This window comes from Bacillus rossius, chromosome 2 (assembly GCF_032445375.1).
Source record: "Bacillus rossius redtenbacheri isolate Brsri chromosome 2, Brsri_v3, whole genome shotgun sequence".
Taxonomy (NCBI): Eukaryota; Metazoa; Arthropoda; class Insecta; order Phasmatodea; family Bacillidae; genus Bacillus; species Bacillus rossius.
In genome coordinates, this window is record NC_086331.1 from 112,962,124 (window position 1) to 112,980,861 (window position 18,738).

The 18,738-nt window shown below is 31.5% G+C and overlaps 1 protein-coding gene across 3 annotated transcripts in view; it reads right to left on the bottom strand.

The window, feature by feature from the left end:
* LOC134529630 (inositol 1,4,5-trisphosphate receptor) overlaps positions 1-18,738 on the bottom strand; it is a 149,435-nt gene that overhangs the window by 30,999 nt on the left and 99,698 nt on the right. For all 3 annotated transcript variants that reach the window (XM_063363928.1, XM_063363929.1, XM_063363930.1), the window contains 4 exons: positions 17,994-18,105; positions 4,325-4,445; positions 1,275-1,507; positions 217-355 (listed from right to left, as the gene is read on the bottom strand). In XM_063363928.1, coding sequence (XP_063219998.1) covers positions 217-355; positions 1,275-1,507; positions 4,325-4,445; positions 17,994-18,105 — 605 coding nt within the window. The remainder of the gene's footprint in view (positions 1-216; positions 356-1,274; positions 1,508-4,324; positions 4,446-17,993; positions 18,106-18,738) is intronic.

The following is an 18,738-nucleotide window of genomic DNA, read 5'->3' on the forward strand; positions in this document are numbered from 1 at the left end:
TTTGTGAACTATTTCAAAACAGCAAAGTCTTTTTAAATATACTTAACATCCCTAGGTACTTTAAAATTGCAAAAAATCTACCTCTATTAAATTCAAATACAGTCCTACACATACACAATAATACATAAGCTATATATTTTTTTCTTTTCAAAACCTATTATTCGTGTAAAATGGAATGTGATGAGCTAAAAGTAAGAAAAATTATCAAGTACTTACATCCTTTCTTCTTTGATAACTTTTCAAATTCCTTTCCTTGTTCTTTTTCTTCATGAGCCTTTGTAGCAATATCAGATGTATTTACAGTTACTGTTGATTTGATTTCTTGTTGTGAATCACGCATTTTGTCATAAAATACCTGAAAATAATAAAACATACAAACACTGACATATACTATAGCAAAACAATTTCACTTAACCTGTCATAGCATTTCCCTGACACTAAAAAATGATATGGTTTTATTTATGAAGACGAGTCGTAGCACCTTGCCCTCTCGTCTAGCTGAGTCTTCAACTTTCATTGGCCAGTGCCCAAACTGGTTGCGATGAATGATACAATGTTGAACTTGCCACAGTTCTCTGTTTACTGGCATGCCTAGTAAGTGAGAGCGTCTCTCTCCGTGGGAACAGTCACGCAAGTGAAACTGAAGGAGATGGTTGTGAATAATATCACTGTAGGTGGCACTGCAGGTTCTGTAAATTTAATTTTTTTTTTGCATTGATGCTGGAACATATTTCCTGAAAATAAGATTTGTTCATTTGTTCTTGCAATAAAAAACTGAAAATGAAAAAATGTGTGCTCAACATGTGAGGCACCCATATGCCTATAAGTATCTACTTATAGTTTCCCAACCTGCAAAAATAAAAATTCTGTGTGGTTTAAAAAACTTCATTTATAAAAAATACTTACATATTAACTTTGTTTCATCTAAAATTTTGTTCGAAGCCTTGATTCCATAACTAAGCATAAATCTGAAGAGTTAAAAAAAATCCTTATATTAAAATATATATTTTTGTTTTTAAACATTTATATTCAAGTAAATGTAATATTAAAATAATTTTAGGGCACAAAATATACAGGATAGTGACAAAATTATCAATATGCATTCTATTATTTACTCAGATTTGTTTGTATAATGAAAGAAGCGAATGTGAAAAAGTTTTCATGCACGACCAATAGTGAAACATTGTTACACGCAACCAAGACAGTTTAAGAATGTGCCATTTGTAATTATTACTAACATGCACTAGTTATTCTTGACATTATAACTGATTTACCTTAAAAAAAGATTGACTAAGGTCTCCTCCCATCAATTTATTATACATACTCTTCTGTATTATAGGATTTCCACCTCCAAGTAGAGCAATCCCAAGTTCTACGGCTTCTACGAAGATTGATGGTGAGTTAACTGATTTTATGACCAATTCTACAACCAAGTCAGATGCCCCTTCACGATCTAAATGATTCTGTACTTCAAAGAGTGTTCTGCCAGCTCGGCTTAGAATTTTTGCTGTAAAACCAAAACATGACTGCATACAGTTAAAGCATATAATCAGCACACAAAAAAATTACATAAAATGAAAATTTATATAAAATCTTAATTACGTGGTAGTCACTGCACATTTATAAATATGATTAATCAAAGTGAAAGCAACAGATTGGCAGTGTCCATCAAAATACTTGGACAGCATCACGATTGCTATAGCTGATGCATCTGCCTATGAGATGAAGGGTTTTGAAAAATCTAGACTGCACAAACAGGGAAGCTTGCAACAACATGTAATAAGACAATTTTTGGTATTCTGGACTAAATATGCTTAAAATGAATACACTATTTTGATGCAATATTTTTTTTGATACATAACACTTAAACCTATGAAAAGATACACTTTTATAACAGCATGCCTTTGGTATTAAAATAAAATAAAGTACTATTAGCAGCCAAATTTTGCAATAAACATTAAGATAGAATTTGTTTTGTACAGTATTAGTATTGTACATTTTGTTTTCAACTCAAATTTATTACAAAAAAAAGTTCAGCTATTTTTTATATATATATATATATATATATATACACACACTGCAAATTTTAAACAGATGAAACATTAATATTTTTTTATTTGCAGAATAAAATAGAAGCCACAATCAATATGTTGATAGAATGGTGACATACTCCAATTTTATGTAGCATATAAATTTAATTTAATTGGTGTCAACTTAAAAATGACAAATTACAACTTAATAGTATAGCGAATGAAATCTTAACCATACATAATGTAAATTATAAATTTTTTAAAATTTAGTTATAAATATAATCGTAACACTCTTCATAAAGCTTGACCTCAAAGACTGACTAAATATGACATTTTAGGTTATAGTGATTTTTATTTCACTCCTTATTATAGATAACTGAGTCATGATTCTGTGTAAGAAAGGGCTCAATCCTGCACTTCAGTACTTTTCAACATTAAATGATTCATTGTATGGCAAAAAAAACACTGCTTTTCTAAACAGTTGCTAAGCTGAAGCTTTGTGGTTTTTGGAATTGTGAAGAAATGTATAGTTTCTGAAGTGTATGATTTTGAACTGTTTGCTAGCAATAATACTTTCTATGCAGATTAACAAAGAATTCAGTTTTTACAATGAAATTTAAACAAAAATTTGATTAAAAAATTATCACAAATAAAATCTTTATTCTTAATTTTGTGACTGCAGCAATATTGGTCTTTACAGAATGCTACTGGGCAGAGAAATATTTTTGTGTCATATATCATGTGTTCATCATTCTAGTTTACTGCAATTTTAGACTAAGCATACCTGACATATACCAGCAAATTTGTTGTACAATCCTTTTACATTGAAAAAAAAAACTGGTTAAATCCTCTGTTCTTACCTCTAATTTCACATTGTTTAAGTAATTCAGAGATTGCTACCTCATCATGACAGAGAATATTTTTAAAAATACCTCCCAACAAGCTAAGGCAGGTATTTAAAAAAAGTTATACCATGGTTTACTATATAAATAATACAAGGATGAAAAAGAATATAGTGAAACAAGTACAGACCAATAAATGAAAGGCATTTTGTCATTAATTCTGTGCAAAAATGGCAATGACTCCAAAGTACCTTGAATTTTTCTTTAAAATGAGGTTGAAACCTTGCAAACAGCGAGGTCACAAAACAGTTACACCCAAAAGCACACATTAAGGTAAGGCCATTGCCTATTCCTCGGGAAGTTGAGTTCAGTGTCTCACTACAGCACCAACACAAGCTTTGAGAACAATCTAAACTTGCTCAGTACTGATCAAAGCTCACCTACACTACTAAAGCAGAAGACTGTAGCCTACTTATCCAGAATATTGTAAAAAATAAAAAAAAGTACGCCTTTACAACCAAGGATGCACCAACTGAGTATTACAAGGTGCTGCTTCACTGCAGTTCAAGATTGATTGATTGACTGAATGAATGAATGAATGAATGAATGGAATAGGGCTTAATGTCTTGCAGAAACAGAGGTCATTAGAGATGACAAAGGGTGAAAAGTTGAGGATGAATGAATGGGTGAGCAGGGGAAACGGGAGCACCTCCAAGGAACTCACCAGCTTATGACAACGTCCACCAGGAATTGAACCTGGATCATCTTTGTGGGAGGTGAGTTGGCTGACCTCTCAACCACTTTGACCCATTTCCAAATGTATTTAAATATCTCTTTCTACTCCTAACTATTCACAGAAAAGCTAAGAAATAAAAGTGAGCAGGAAAATTTCAAAATTACACAATACAGAGTGAGTCAGAATTTGACTCAAACTTCAGCTGCAGGTTCATTACAAAATAATGTGTCGAAAACATATGCATGACTTATGATCTTTAAGTGCTACTTGTTAGAAAAAAAATGTATGGAAAATAATAATGTTCCACCTCAATTATTTCAACAATATCATTTTATGATTGTGAAATGTTTTGCGGAGGTTGAACAAACTTTGTTCACTTAAACATTATTAAGATAATTAGCATTCTATTTTAAATACTTTCTCTATTATTTGCCATAAAAAAATTTGTTTAGCTCTAACTTCATACATGGGTACCAGCCAAGGGAAGAAATTTAATCGAAAGAAGTGCAAATGCTTTTAAGTTATTTTCTCACGATGAACCTGCAGCCAAGGTTTGTCTGTCGAATTCTGACCCATTTTGTATGATACATAATTAATTTTTTGAAATGTGGCATTGACAAAAATAATTTCCAGCTTATACTCAAGATACAAGACAGAAAACAAAATAAAGAGACCACTCATGTGGTTGTTTACAGTACACAGCCACGACTACTTACCACCGGGCCCATGGGAAACTACAGCAGGTGGGAAAGTTGTGCTTAGCTCTACCGTCTCTCTTTTCAACACAAAATTCTTGCCAAAGTAACGCACGAGTAAGGTGTGGCGGAGAACATCCCCCTGAACAAACAACATCAGTTGGGTCATAAATGTGGCTCCAGTGTGTACTAAAAAATAAATCAGACTGGGAAAGGAAAATAAGAAAACATAATTTTTAGATGAATATAGTTAAATATGTTAAATCAAAATATTTCAGTTGCACAGTTAATATGAATGATTTAAAAATATGCTGCCTCTAACACGCTATAATTTTTAATTTTTACACAATTATTTCGGGAATAGAAGTGTCTAATTTATTATTTTGAGTGCATATCAAAAATGGAAGAAACTGATGCACATTACAAAATTAATCTGTAACATCCTTACATCAACATGTTGCCGTACATTGTCTACTTAAAACATCATGTCTCACTGATCGCTACTGCCTTATGCTCATCTAGAGGCAGTGCGCGTGTGGTTGAGCATGGGACTCGTTCGCTGTGCCATCTGTACAGGCTTAACGATCCATCTGCATGCACTATAGGGTGATTAATTTTTTGTCCGGTGATATGGTTTGCATTTCTATCACAAAAACTCATTTCATGTTTCTTGTCTGTCAAAATCGTAACAAATTTGAGAATTTAGAAATGCCAGGTTAAAATAATTAATATTATCTGAAAGAAATTCAAACCATTTCTTGAAGTAGCCAGTGGCATTGCAGTTAAACCTAAAAAGTTTCAGTTCTGCAATAAATTAAATTCTCCTTATTTGTAAAACCCAAAAACGTTAAAAATGTAACTTTGAAAGCTAATCATGTAAAATGTATGCGCTGTATTTCATTTCGCGAAAGTTACACAATTGAAAAAGTCTACAAGTTTATATGTAATTACTGTAAATATAAAATCTTGACCTGAAATGGGAGGCACCCCATTAAGGGCTACAATTTTGCCTTCAATGAAAATAAAATTTTTTGAATGGAATGACATTGGAACTTGATTACATATGTTTGTATCATTTATATAAACTCTATTGTAAAAACTAAAATGTATGTAAAGAAATAAAAAAAAACTCTTTAAACTGAAGCCTTGCAAGTACTGTTGATATTCTTAACCTCTATTATACTACACAAATAACTTCAGAAGTTCAGATGCATCAAATTATCCAGAAAAGTTACAGTTTTCTTCTCCATATTTAATAGACATTTAAACTAGCATAACTGAAAATAATCAGTACTTTTTTCTAACACACTATCTAGACATTTGTTTGTTTTCACTAGCGTTTTTCACCGTCGTAGATATGAAAAGACGCAGGTAGCTTGGCTCACTTCTGCATAAAATACTTCTATAAAATAAGCCTAGCACTACATAGATTTTTATACACTTTGCATTCCATTTCCAAATTTTCATTAAGTACGACATTTGAACAGAAAAAAAAGTGGCAGTTGATAAAGGTTATTTGTATCGTTAACATTGTGAGACTGAATATTAAATTAAATTCAAGCACGTAAAAGGATTACTTCATTTTGTTATACCACATTTATTGTTGATATTACTGGAAAATATAGTATGTTATATAGCTAATCAATAACTTAAGACAGCAGGCAGCAAACAAATATCAACAATCTGAATTTTCGCATGAAATTCGAAAGCAAGACAGCTTCTAATTCTTTATGGTTGGAAAAAATCAATGCTTAGCATTCTGGTAAAATGGACAACTGAACTGGTAAAACAGTTGGCATATTAGGCATTAATATTTGCAGTTGTGAATGTGCAAAATTGAATACCTATTAAGATTCATATTAAAAGTCTGCATAGTAAATGATAAAAAATGTCCCAATGAAACAATTTTTTTTTTGCACCAGCATCTACCAGCATCTTACTCCAAGCAGCCTGACACACAACTAAGCGTATTTTCTCTGAACGGTTCACACAAACGCCCATTCCCTTGCAAGTCAGAAGTTTATCAGCCACCACCTGATGTATTGGAGGGAGGATTGTTTATGAAGGAACTGTGGACTGACCTATGAATGTGTGTTGCACCAGTTGATGTGTTTTTAATTCTGTAAATAGGTACATTAAATTGAATGTCAGTTGAGCTTCAAGCAAAACACATAACTTCTACAATTCCAGGGGGGAAAATCAAGGATTTTTTTTTTCAATCTTAAACAGTATTTGCCTTGCAGTGCTTTGCTCTGAAATGCTGGTTTCAACTGTCATGCCTGGTGCACTTTGCTACGGAATAACGATTTCATCGACATGACAATGTCCAGTGTGGTACCTTTTAATTTTTGCTACTCTGTTATTAGTGGTAAGGTTACGTATGATATGACACATCAGCTCAGTACAACCATACTGATTCATATCAACATCCACCATTCCACAAAACCATTATAACACGCCATCATAAAAACTAATGAATGCAATAAAAAAGCCTAACATGTTTCCAGCACTTAAAAGCAAACAAGATAACTAAGCAGTTGAAAAATACTAAAAAGCTAAAATCACTCAAAATACTATAATGATAATCAGCATCTATGTAATGAGTTTCAGCCAGAAGGTCAATTAAAAAATCTACAGAATACAATGCTAGTACCAATCTTTTATAGCATTGGGATGACAGTAAAAAAAAAGCCTGATTACTAGTTCAAAGTAACATTAGCTTACTGACCAGCTTATAGCTGCGGAATAATATTCCATGCATGCAGTTCAAAAACTTAATAAATATGCACTGTTGATGTGGGTTCTGTGAAATTTTTCATGAAAAGTAAAATGTTTATTTATACATAATATAACTTATAATGGTAACTCTCACTGCATTCACAATTAATTCTTGTTTTGAAGATTAACATAAAAGTTGTTACAAATCTTATTGTGAGTTTCACAAAAGTAAATATTTAATGTAATACTTACCAAAGCTAAAATTACAATGCAGAACACAATAAACAAAAAGAATTAAGCTTTACGTAATATTAAATATAGGTTATTATTTTCTTTTGAAAAATAAATATGTACGTAGTGTTCAATGTCCACACTAAATTATTAATATGTATAGAAATAATAAAACTATTTTCAGCAGCAACATACCACCAAAATAAAATAATTTATAATAGTTGAATATTAATAAATTAAAGACTAAAAAAAATGAACAAGAAGTCATACAGTGAATTAAAAAATCACTGGCTATGGCACTTTTAAAATAGATAAAATATGAATTAACATGAAAACAAAAAAAACTATAAAAATGCAAAAGCAAGCACTACATAAAGAAAATGTATACTACAGTATATCTTAAAATTATTTTAATAAGTAATCAAATAAAAAAATTCTAGTGTAATAATTAAATATGGAGTAAAAAAGTAAATAGGAACCAAAAATTGTGTAAAACATAGCAAATTTTTTTTTGTCTAAAAATAAAATAATTTAAAAATATTATGAACCAGGTTACATCTAGGTACTATTATTACATGGGTCAAATATAATTCATTTTTAATAAAGAAGAGTGTCCTGTTATTTATTATGACCAATGCTTGACACGCTTTGTATTCAAGGTCATAGAGAATATTTGTGGGAGGTCTTGGAACCTAGCTCCATTGAATACGCTTTCTTTTGTTAAAATTTCCTTTATTCGGATAAGTTACCATAACCATTAACCAAATCCTATTTTTTTTCAATCATTAGATGGCTTAATGAATAAATTTCAACTGTGCAAAACTATTCCATTTTTAAAATTATTGAACTTCATTGCACCAACAATTAAAAAATAAAATTTGGATGGTTTCACAGTTATTCAAATTAAAACCATTTTCTTAGAACAACATTTTTTTTGGCTAATCATCTAAGTCAAGGGACTCCTAAGCCCTTGGGAATTATGTGATTAAGCACTCCCCTTCCTTTTTAACACTTTTTCTCAACAGGAAATACACTTCCACGTGGAATTTGCATCAGAATGTAAAAAAGCAAACACACCAAATGAATAATGAATTCCACACTACACATTATTTCCTATTATACAGGTAAACATTGTACAGCAGCATTAATAGTATAACAATTTTACACACTTGTGTCCACACATACTGCATACAAAGCTTTGTACAATCAGGACAACTTGTTGCAACATTGACAAACTAGTGGTGCAGAGGATGTAGGCCGAGCAAACCTAAACAACAATACCAAAACCAACTTGAAGTCCTGGATGGCGCCTGATATGATTACTAGAGGAACTCACAGTTTTTGGAAAAAAACTAATAAATAAGATAAAGGTTAACTGAGTACTTGCCACAAGTCTCTCTATCAAAAGAAGAATAATAGCTTCCTCTCAGGTTACTTAATGCACCTAATATTTTCCATATGCTATTGATGTGTCTAATGGGATGAAAATTGTTTTAAAAGAAGGTTTACGAAAAGAAGGTAAAATTATGACCACTGAAGCTCAAATTTTGTAACATGCTACATAGGTTGTAGCAACCCCGACTACTGCCCTCCCCAATAGCTGAATGAGTTTTAATAGTGATTTATTGTGTTTTCTGATCAGAAATGATACTTCGTTAGGTTTTCTGGTATGACTTAAAAACCAGCTAATTATTCTTTTGAGAGGTATTTGTGCATTTGCAGTGTTTTGTAAAATCAAGATTTACATTATTTCATGTTGGCAGGTATTTCTAATTATTTGCTTACTTTATTGTGAAAAGGTTGTTGGAACTTTTTATTACCTAATTTTTTTCTGAGTTGGTTAAGTTTTATGTGTGTTCACGTAATTTTCTTTTGTATTTTTTTCACCATGGTTCTTTGTTGGAATGATAGCTGATGCGATAGTTTCCCTGACGTGTAAGAACTAGACAGAGGTTGCTTGATCATAAAGAAAAATGACTCATGATTTGCTGCCTTGCACTAGTATTGACTGATCTTTTCTGTGTAATTTTGTGATTGGGTGGAAATTACGTCATGTAGGCACCTTTGTCTTTCTCGTACGAGAAGGGTGGCAATGGCATCAGTCAGCGTCTGTACCAGGTACAGCTAGGTCGTGTGTTTCGGTCGATGGCTCAGATTAAACACAATAATGTGGTGAAAAGGGAATTTTTCAACTGTGGTCTGAACTACACCAAACATGAAACCTTTTTGGAACCTCTATAATTATAATTCATTAGATCACAGTCATCGATAATAGATAAAAACAATGATGGAGTAATTTCATCACTGTACCTAAGACTGAGTCCTTTGGCTTGTACTGTGAAATGCAAGCAACAATGGAATTTACTTGCGAACAGTATTTAATATTCATTTTTCGGTACCTATGAACAGTAAATCTATTTTGAGCCAGTGAAGTTGTTTTGTGTGACCAATTTGTATTTCCAACATGTACTTGTTTTGTGGTCGGGAGACAGTGGCCATTGTAACTTGTGAATTTTCGTACAGGATGAATAAATAAAAAAACATTTGAAATAAGTTTGTGCCTGAGAGATTTTAATTAAGCTATCAATCATGAGCAGTAACATCTATTTAGAACTAAAAATTTTTTTTCAAGGCCCAACTAATTTCTTCAAGTGTTCATGTATGTGCACTCTAGACCAATGTTGAGCCAGTTGGAGGTCTGGAGTGTGACAAGGTTTGTCTCACATTGGTACCATTGACGAAATAATCAACTTTAAAAATATTTTCAACGAAAGTGTGAGTGCCGCCAGTGGCCATACCTGGTCCATCCAATGATGGGTTCACTGATTAAAGCTGATTAATTATACATATAATTAGCACACCTGGGAATTCAGAACCGGTTCTCCTAACTCAGATGTATGTGTGCTTACACATATGTACACAGAAATGCATGTAACATTGCACGTTCATGCATACACAAAATGTAAATAAACATCAGTTGGCCAGAATGTACTCAAACACATTTCTCTGCAAAAGGAAGAGCTCACTGGAAACTGAATTTCTACTAGGAATGCAGTTACAGGTAGAAAGAACTTATTACTGGTTTATGTATGAGTATAACACAGACATGAAAACAGACAGAGCGAGAAGAGATGAGTACAGAGCTTAGCAATTAAGCTGAGAGTAAGAAAGGAAGTACAAAGAGAAAAACATGCTTCACAGAAGCATACTTATAGGGTAATGTCCACCATACCAACGAGAGAGGTTCCACCTCATTTTCTTTTCCAACTAGTGACAGATCGCACTGAGACAGCATGTGTAAAAAAGAAAACACATGAAACAAATACACACACTATCTATAAGTGTAAAATGACACACACATGTGAAAAGTTATGTAACCAAAACCAGTTTGTATTAAATATTTTAATATTATAAGTTAGTAATTAATGCTATTTAATACTGTTAAGAGAATCATTTAATGCTGATTAAATTATTAGCCACATATTAACAAATGAAGAAACTATTCTAATATACAACTCTTAAAATTTATGAAAATGAACAAAACAATAAGACTAGAGAAATTAGGGGGGGGAAATGAAAGAGAGCATTATAATCTAGCAGAAAAGAATTTGTTCAGGTTTGTATGACATAAACTTATGTACCACTATAAAATAGAAATTTTTCATCACGAATATTGTGACAGAATTTCATAACTTGCAGCATATAAAATAAATTTAAAAAAATTCAGTTCAAAAAGTTACATCACTAGAGACATCTCGCTGCTTAGATCTAGCTTCTACTAAAAATGAAAATAGCTGAAACAAATGAATTATATGCTGAAAACATTACAACATAAACAAGCAAACAAACAAATAATACACTGCAATAAATTGTTTTTGAAAAACAAAGCACTTATGATTTTAACCACGCTATATGAATTAAAGTAGATTTTTTTTTTATATTTTCTATGTAATACATAATAATGAATCATATTATATCTCGTATAAAAAATAATTTATAAATATAAAATAAAAATAGTAGTTTATTTTTTATAATGTTTTATATGGGGCACTATAATTAACTGTCCACATGATAGCAAACAACAAAATAAATTAGTATCAAATAATTTAAGGCAGCCCATGAATTTACTCCCTGGCATTTATATTTTTCAGGTAAAACTAAGTTTACTGAAGTATCTTACTCTTGTTTTCTTAGGAAGAGCAAAAACCACGCCACTTGGGTTAAAATTAATATTTTTTTTTTTTAAACTGACATAATAAAGTTTTTAAAAAATTCCCAAAATGAATTTTTGAACAATTTTAAAAGCATAGTGTAGGAAAAAGAAAGCAGTAACTGTGGAATCTGTAAAGACATGACCCTTCCATGGTTTGCTGCAGTAAAAATGCATGCTTCAAACTTAAATGTTTGGGATTAACAATATTTCCAAAGTTATTGCATAAGAGCAAAATGTCCTTGCCAGCCAGTCAAAAAGGCCAAGATTCACTTAGTAAAACAGGTAGGTTGAGAAGCTCACAGTGTTCTTATTATTATATACAGAATGTTAACACTTGTTAAACATTTACATGGTGAAAGAAAGAAAAAAAACACTTTTAAATCAAATAATTGAAAACTTCTTTTGTTTTCACGATAAATATTAATAATTAAAAAAAAAGCCTAAAGAAGAAATTTGTTTTCTACTGTTTTGCAATTTCAAGTTGTAGGGTTGGTGACGTCTTGTGACTTCCGTGCTTTATAGCTTTATTGAATTGTATCTTGTACTAATTCCTACATTTTGGAACAATGAAAAATACAGATCAAAACAAACTTGTACAAATAGGTTGGTAAATATGACTATAAAATATAATTATCTTGTATTTAAATTTGGAGGAATTTCCCGAAAACATAACTAGCCATTGAAAAAAAAAAGAAGTTAAAATAAAATAACTCAAATCTATGATAGTCATACATATAACTGCTGCAGAAATTACTGTCCAAATATTGAAAGTCCAAACAGAAATAAATACACGAGTGAGTACAAGAGAGAGAGAGTAAGCGAGTTAGTTTGAGTGACAGTTACTGTAGAGAAAGCTGCATCTGCAACAAGGCCATCAGTATCACACAAAAGAGTAATTAAAAATAACAAAACACATAACCTCACAAATACAGGTAAAGTAAAGAAAGATAATTAATTAGTTGTGCACCCAGGTCTATATTAGATCTATATTCGATTAATTTGTGACTATTGGCAATTATTGATTTATCGTAGCAGGTGATTATTGAAACAATTTATAATATTGATTATTGTAGCTAACTTTTTCTTTCATTCTAAATATATGTAGAGTTATCAATATGACAATTTCTTTAATGGTGTGTTTCTAACTCATATTGCAATAATCACACATTAATTGTGATAATGGCAAAATCCCTGAGAAGATGAATAAAAATCAATATTCTATAATAAAAAGGCAATTTTCATAACCATACGAAAAAATTCACACTGCTTTCCAATATTACATTGCTAAAATATATTTCAAGTGCTGTAACAGTAGATGTAACATACAGATGTGCTACGTTTAAAATTGGGCTATGTGTAACAACATCTAAATAATGATTGCATCTGCATATCTGTGGCCAAAGTATGGGCCATTGTTTATAAATTGGATGGAACAAAAAGACTATTATTTTAATAAAACCAGTTTTGTTTTGAGTTACCTTTTACTCGAGAAAAGAGCCCCCACCATTTTTCAGTTGCTTGTGTTCACCTGTTGAGAGAGGAGACGTTCCGAGTTTGTGGCGATGTTAGTAACATAATATGGAACATAATATGAAACCCCTCTTTTAATGGTTCCGAATTAGTACCAACTTCTTTCAGTTTTCTTCCCAGTAAAATTAATTTTACATGTATACCTAATAATTTATTTGTTTACATATTTGGTCTTCATTTCTTAGTATTTTTTTATCCTTTTGTTGCAGAATGCCGAGGGCATCGCTCTTCAGAGTAAAGGAGGTGAAGAAGAGAAAAGTGTGGGATAAAAGTAAAATAAAACTAGTGATAAGAGGCATTCACGAAAAGAAAATGGGCCTGGAAATATTTGCTCAGTATTACAGCATCAAAAACCACTCTTAAATGCCTCCTCGCTTATGATAAAGACACAACTGTTGATGAGACAGTAAAAATTAAACTTGGGCAAACACCTCTGCAGAAAAATGAAACAGAGAAAGAGTTGGTGGATTATCTTTTTTTTTTTTTTTTATGGAGACAAAATTCTACAGCTTCACGAGAATAAATGTTCATCCAATGGCCTTTCAAATTGCTAAGCGCAACAAACTAAGTCACCCTTTCAAACCAGAATTAGCTGAAAGGGCTTGGCGGGACCAATTTCTCAGACGTCATGTAAAACAAGTGTTTATGAGAAATCCTACTGGAATATCATATGCCAGGGCCACAGGTTTTACGAGTGAGTTAATTCATTCTATGATGTTCTAACCACAGAACATAGAAATAATACATACAAAGCTAACAAGGTGTACAACGTCAATAAAAGTGGTTTGACGAATGTTCAATCAAAATGGTTAAGGTGATTTCTCTGAAAAGTAAATGACAAGTGTGTTCATTAACTGCAGTGGAACTTGGAACTGTAGTCTGCTGTATAAGTTCAGGAGAAAACTTAATCCTGTAATGATCTTTCCCTGCAAGAATATGACGAAACCTTCTGTGTCGCTCACCCTTCAGGGTAAATTCAAATGGACCTTTTTACACTATGGTTAAAAAAGTCACTGATTATGTGAAACCAACGGAGGAAGATCCAGCTATCATAATTCTTACTGGCCACTACTTCCTCACCCCAAACACTGACGTGACATCATCGATTGAACAAGGAAAAATCACACGATTGTGTGCCTGCCGTTCCACACAAGCCACAAGTTGCAACCAATGGACCGACCATTCAAGGGTCTCTTCAATACATAGCACAATAAAAATGTCACGCAATGGATGATGCACAAAGACAAAATTCCTGTGCCAAATGTAATGAGTGAAATGTTTGGTCAAAAAAAAAATTAGTTTTACTCTGTGCAATCAAAAAAGTAATGTTCTGTATTCAAATAATATTGTACCTACAATGTTTCTTGGTTTTCGTACAAGAAAGTTTGTATACGTAAGAAAAAAAAAAAAGCACAAAATTTTAGTTTTGAGGATAGGATTCCATATTACACACACTTTATAATTTTTTAACTTAATAAAAAATTGTGATTCTTGGGTATATAGTAATTTAAAAATGACCCTTAGTAAACTTGCCCACATAATTTTGGAATACATTCACAGAACAAATTTCCATTTAAACCCAATAGGAGATCTACATGCACTCAATTAAAAATTGGAGTTGCATATAAGTAACTTCTCTTCTTTAAAAAAATGTCAACACAAAAAACCCTTATAAGCATAAAGTGCCTCAAGCAAACTAATCTTGTGACAAAACAACTAGACCCTATATATGGTTTAATCAGTTATGTAGTTAAGGTTTTTGACCTTGAGAACAGTGAAAAAATATCAGTTGGTAGAAGTCTGAGTAGAGAATATTGTTTTGGGGTTTTACCATTCATTCTAAAATATGGCAACCTATCATATTTAGACGACTAAGAAATGAAATTTTACAAAACCTCTCCGTGAGATGGTGGACCATGTCAGGCTATAGTAAACCATTGCAGAATTATCAACTCTACCATGTTCATACTGAGGTAATGGCTGGAGATTTAAATCAATCTTGGCTAAGTGATTCATCATCTACAAGGAAATAATTTAATAGTAAACAATTTGATGCCTGTTATATCTTCTTTAATGTGACTACAGCAGCTGGTATCATTATGTTGACAGTTTCAGGTTGCATGGTTGAAGGGTTAGGAAAGATGGTGGAAATGTTTTGACAGACAATTAAGGACAAAATGAGGATATAGCAGTTGAAGGATTAGACATGGACCTTATTCATTCTCCATAGAACAAGTAATGGTGGTGATGAGGTGATGAGGTGATGAGGTTATGAGGTGATGAGCCCTGAGGGTTTGCCAGTCTTCACATCCTACAGCAGATAATGAATTATAACTTCTGCTCAAAAAGAAACACCACCTGTTCTAAGCATTTAAGTCACAGTTATGTTACAAAAATTTTAAAGGATTTAAATTGTAAAATGAATGTGATTTTCCAAATGCTCATTTTCAATAAACTTTAGATTTGTAAGCATCAGGGTACAAACCGTTCCATTTAAATACAAACAGAATCTGAGAAAAACAGATCTAAAGCGACAGTACAGTTTTGCATGGGAAAAATTAACATCCATTTGATTTGTGGCTGTGATGTCAGAGAACTTGTCTATGTGCAGGTCTAACCAGAATAGCTAGTTGTATTTCATATGATTCCATTCAAAGTTGGTAATTTCAGAGGTGCACTGGCTACGGCCATGTATACGCATAAGTACTTTATTGTACGACCATTGTGAAGAATTGTTAAAGCAACAACAGTCTTTTCAACCAGACAACCCAAGTGACAAAATGCTGCATTTAGAATGACTGAATGCTAGAAAAATACTTCCATTAAACTACAACTAGCCATGAAGATATACGAGATTGATGCAAATAACAAAGAAAATTATAACTATTTAAATATTGATAAAAAAATATTTAAGAGCAGTGCACTATATTTTTAACACACTATTATAATTGTGTATGCTAGTAATTATCACATGTACAGTAGAACATATGTAATGAATATGAAATGTAAATACAGAAATTTTAAAAACAAAGTTTAATAAATGTGATGCTTAAAGTTTCCATCATTAAAAAAGAAACTCTACTGTTTTTTTTAATTTACAAAATTAATATTTTTTTTTTTCTTGTAAAAAAAATCAATAGTTTAGGTCAAGCGACAAATGAGCTTCAATAATTTGTGAATGACTTGGAAGCAGCACAATCAGTGCTAATTTTTATTTCTAACTAGATATAACAAACATTATAGTTTCATCTATTCTTTTACAAATTTATTAAACTTCTGTTCTAATGCATGTACCTTAATCTTTTACATTATTTTGACAATAACATTAAACAGATTAACAAAACTTAAAATATCAACAAAAATTATGAAGGCAGAAATTTATTGTGTAAATAGCAAATGAATGAAAAAAAAAAAGGATCAACAAAACCTATGAATATAACAGAGAAAATATAACTATTACAAACTTTTCACATTACACACCCAATGATCCTACTCTAGTGTACAAAAATGTGTGATTTTATACCCACATTCCTTTTAGTTAAGACCCTATGTAAGTTTTTCTATTTACAATAAAACTCACAAATCAATGTATATTTACAGAAAATATACATATTACCAAAGCAACTTAGAATCCCTTTACTGCAAACAATATGTATGCTCACTTCCATGAACCACACTACGACAATGGTTTAGCCGGAAAGTACTACATATTATGTCATACACTTGCAGCCAATATGTCAATTTTAATGTTTACAGCGGTATTCAGAAATTTTAAAATTTTAAACGTAGATTGAAAATTAAAGAGTGCTTGAAAATATCATTTTTGTGTTGTACTGTACAAAGTAAATACTTAATAAACATTGACTAGGCTAAATTTAGTTTTCTAAGAATCATCTCTATTGAAACACGATCTATATTTAATTGATAAATAAACATATGCAGTGTATCTATGAGCAACTAGAAATAATATAATCCTGTACTGCAGGCAATTTATTCTAGAGAGTTGTTTACCTTTACATTGATCTAAATGTTTCTTAAATCTATACTAAAATTCCTATTATTATACATGGTTTGTTTAAAGTACATAACTTATATGTTTTCTGAAGTTTAAAATTGCCAGCTTAACACTTCATGCACAGTGTACAGAGCTTTAGTCATAAGATTCAATTAGCTCTTAAGATTAAAAAGGCACCTAAGTTTTGTAATTATAGAAGTTACTGTAGCATTACATTTGAACAAGTATAAACAGCAGACTGAATATTCATGAATCATGTGCACTTATATTTATTGAAAAACCATATTAATTAAATAACTTACACAAGTTGAAGATAAGTAATTTGATGCATGGGAAATAAGTAAAGCCTCAACTCTGAATGCATTTTTAGAGATGTTACAGAAACACACTATCTAAAATGAGGCAGATGATATTAGGAAAAAAGAAGTTTTTACAAGCCAGCCCTATTTTCCTAAGTTGTTCGGCTATGTACTGTTATCTAAAAAGCTTTCAAAGTTAAAGATGTACATTTTTTTTAACATCAACAACAAAGTGAAGGAATAAAGATAAATTCAGTAATGACATTCACTCATCATTGCCAACTAATGTAGCACCAAGTAACAAGAAAGTTAATTTTTACTGGACACTGATAGCATAAAAGTTACAACAAAATTTACTCTTGCACTTTTAAAAACTAGTGTACTAAAGTAATAAGTCACACGTACTCTCACTAAAATATTTTTCACTCACTGAAAAGTATAGCTACAGTACGCTTGCATTCACTACATGTAGAGTCAACATAATTTTCTAGTGAAAATCGATTAACTTAAACAAACAAACTAGATTGAATTATTAAATCTAAACCTAAAACTCTATTGCAATTGAAATCTATAAACTACGAACTTTGAATAAAAAAACAAGTAATAAGTAAAAGAGTTGACACAAAATGTGTACTACGAAACATTTGCTGTCAAAGCAAAGTTATAATTGTAAGTTTAGATTACCTTCTCGCCATGTTCTGGATCAATTGCCATCATTTCTCGCAGAGTGTGTAAGACTTTGACACACAGTCGCTCCTCTTTTTCTTCCAACAATTTCTCTGTATGTTTAATTAAACTGCAACCAATGAAAACTATTATAAGCATGTAAAATTAGAAAAACTGCTTCACCTTGACTGGTTGCGTGCACAAACATAATTATTGACTAGAATTGTACACTGCTAAATAATTACTACAAATATTTGGCCATCAATAGTGGCTTGCTCTATACAAATTAATAAATTGAAATGCAAGTACTTAACCTAAAGGTAAAAAAATAGCTACAAAAGTACAAGTTCAGTAAACCATATTGCTTAATAAGCCAACTAAAATTAATTAATTTTATTGATGTCAATTGTGATTAGACTGGCAACAGTCCTAAGGTACCAGGAAAAGAGACTTCTGGTTATGTCTTTTTTTTTTTTACATTAATCTAGTATATCACTATTTCTTGGCTTTTGTGAAAAATTTGTGGTACTAGACATTTTGGCATGTCTTGTTGCAAATGCTTTGCATTGTCCCAGTACCTCCAATAGTTAGAAAGTTATTAATAAACCATTCCCTGAACAAATTCTTCAAGGTCGGTTACCCATAAAAGTTGACTTTGCCTCAACCTAGAAACCAAGGAGTAGTTAGTGACTCAAGCTATGAAAGCCTTTAGTCCTTTAGGATAACGAGGTATGTTCATGATGATCTGAAACACCCTACAATG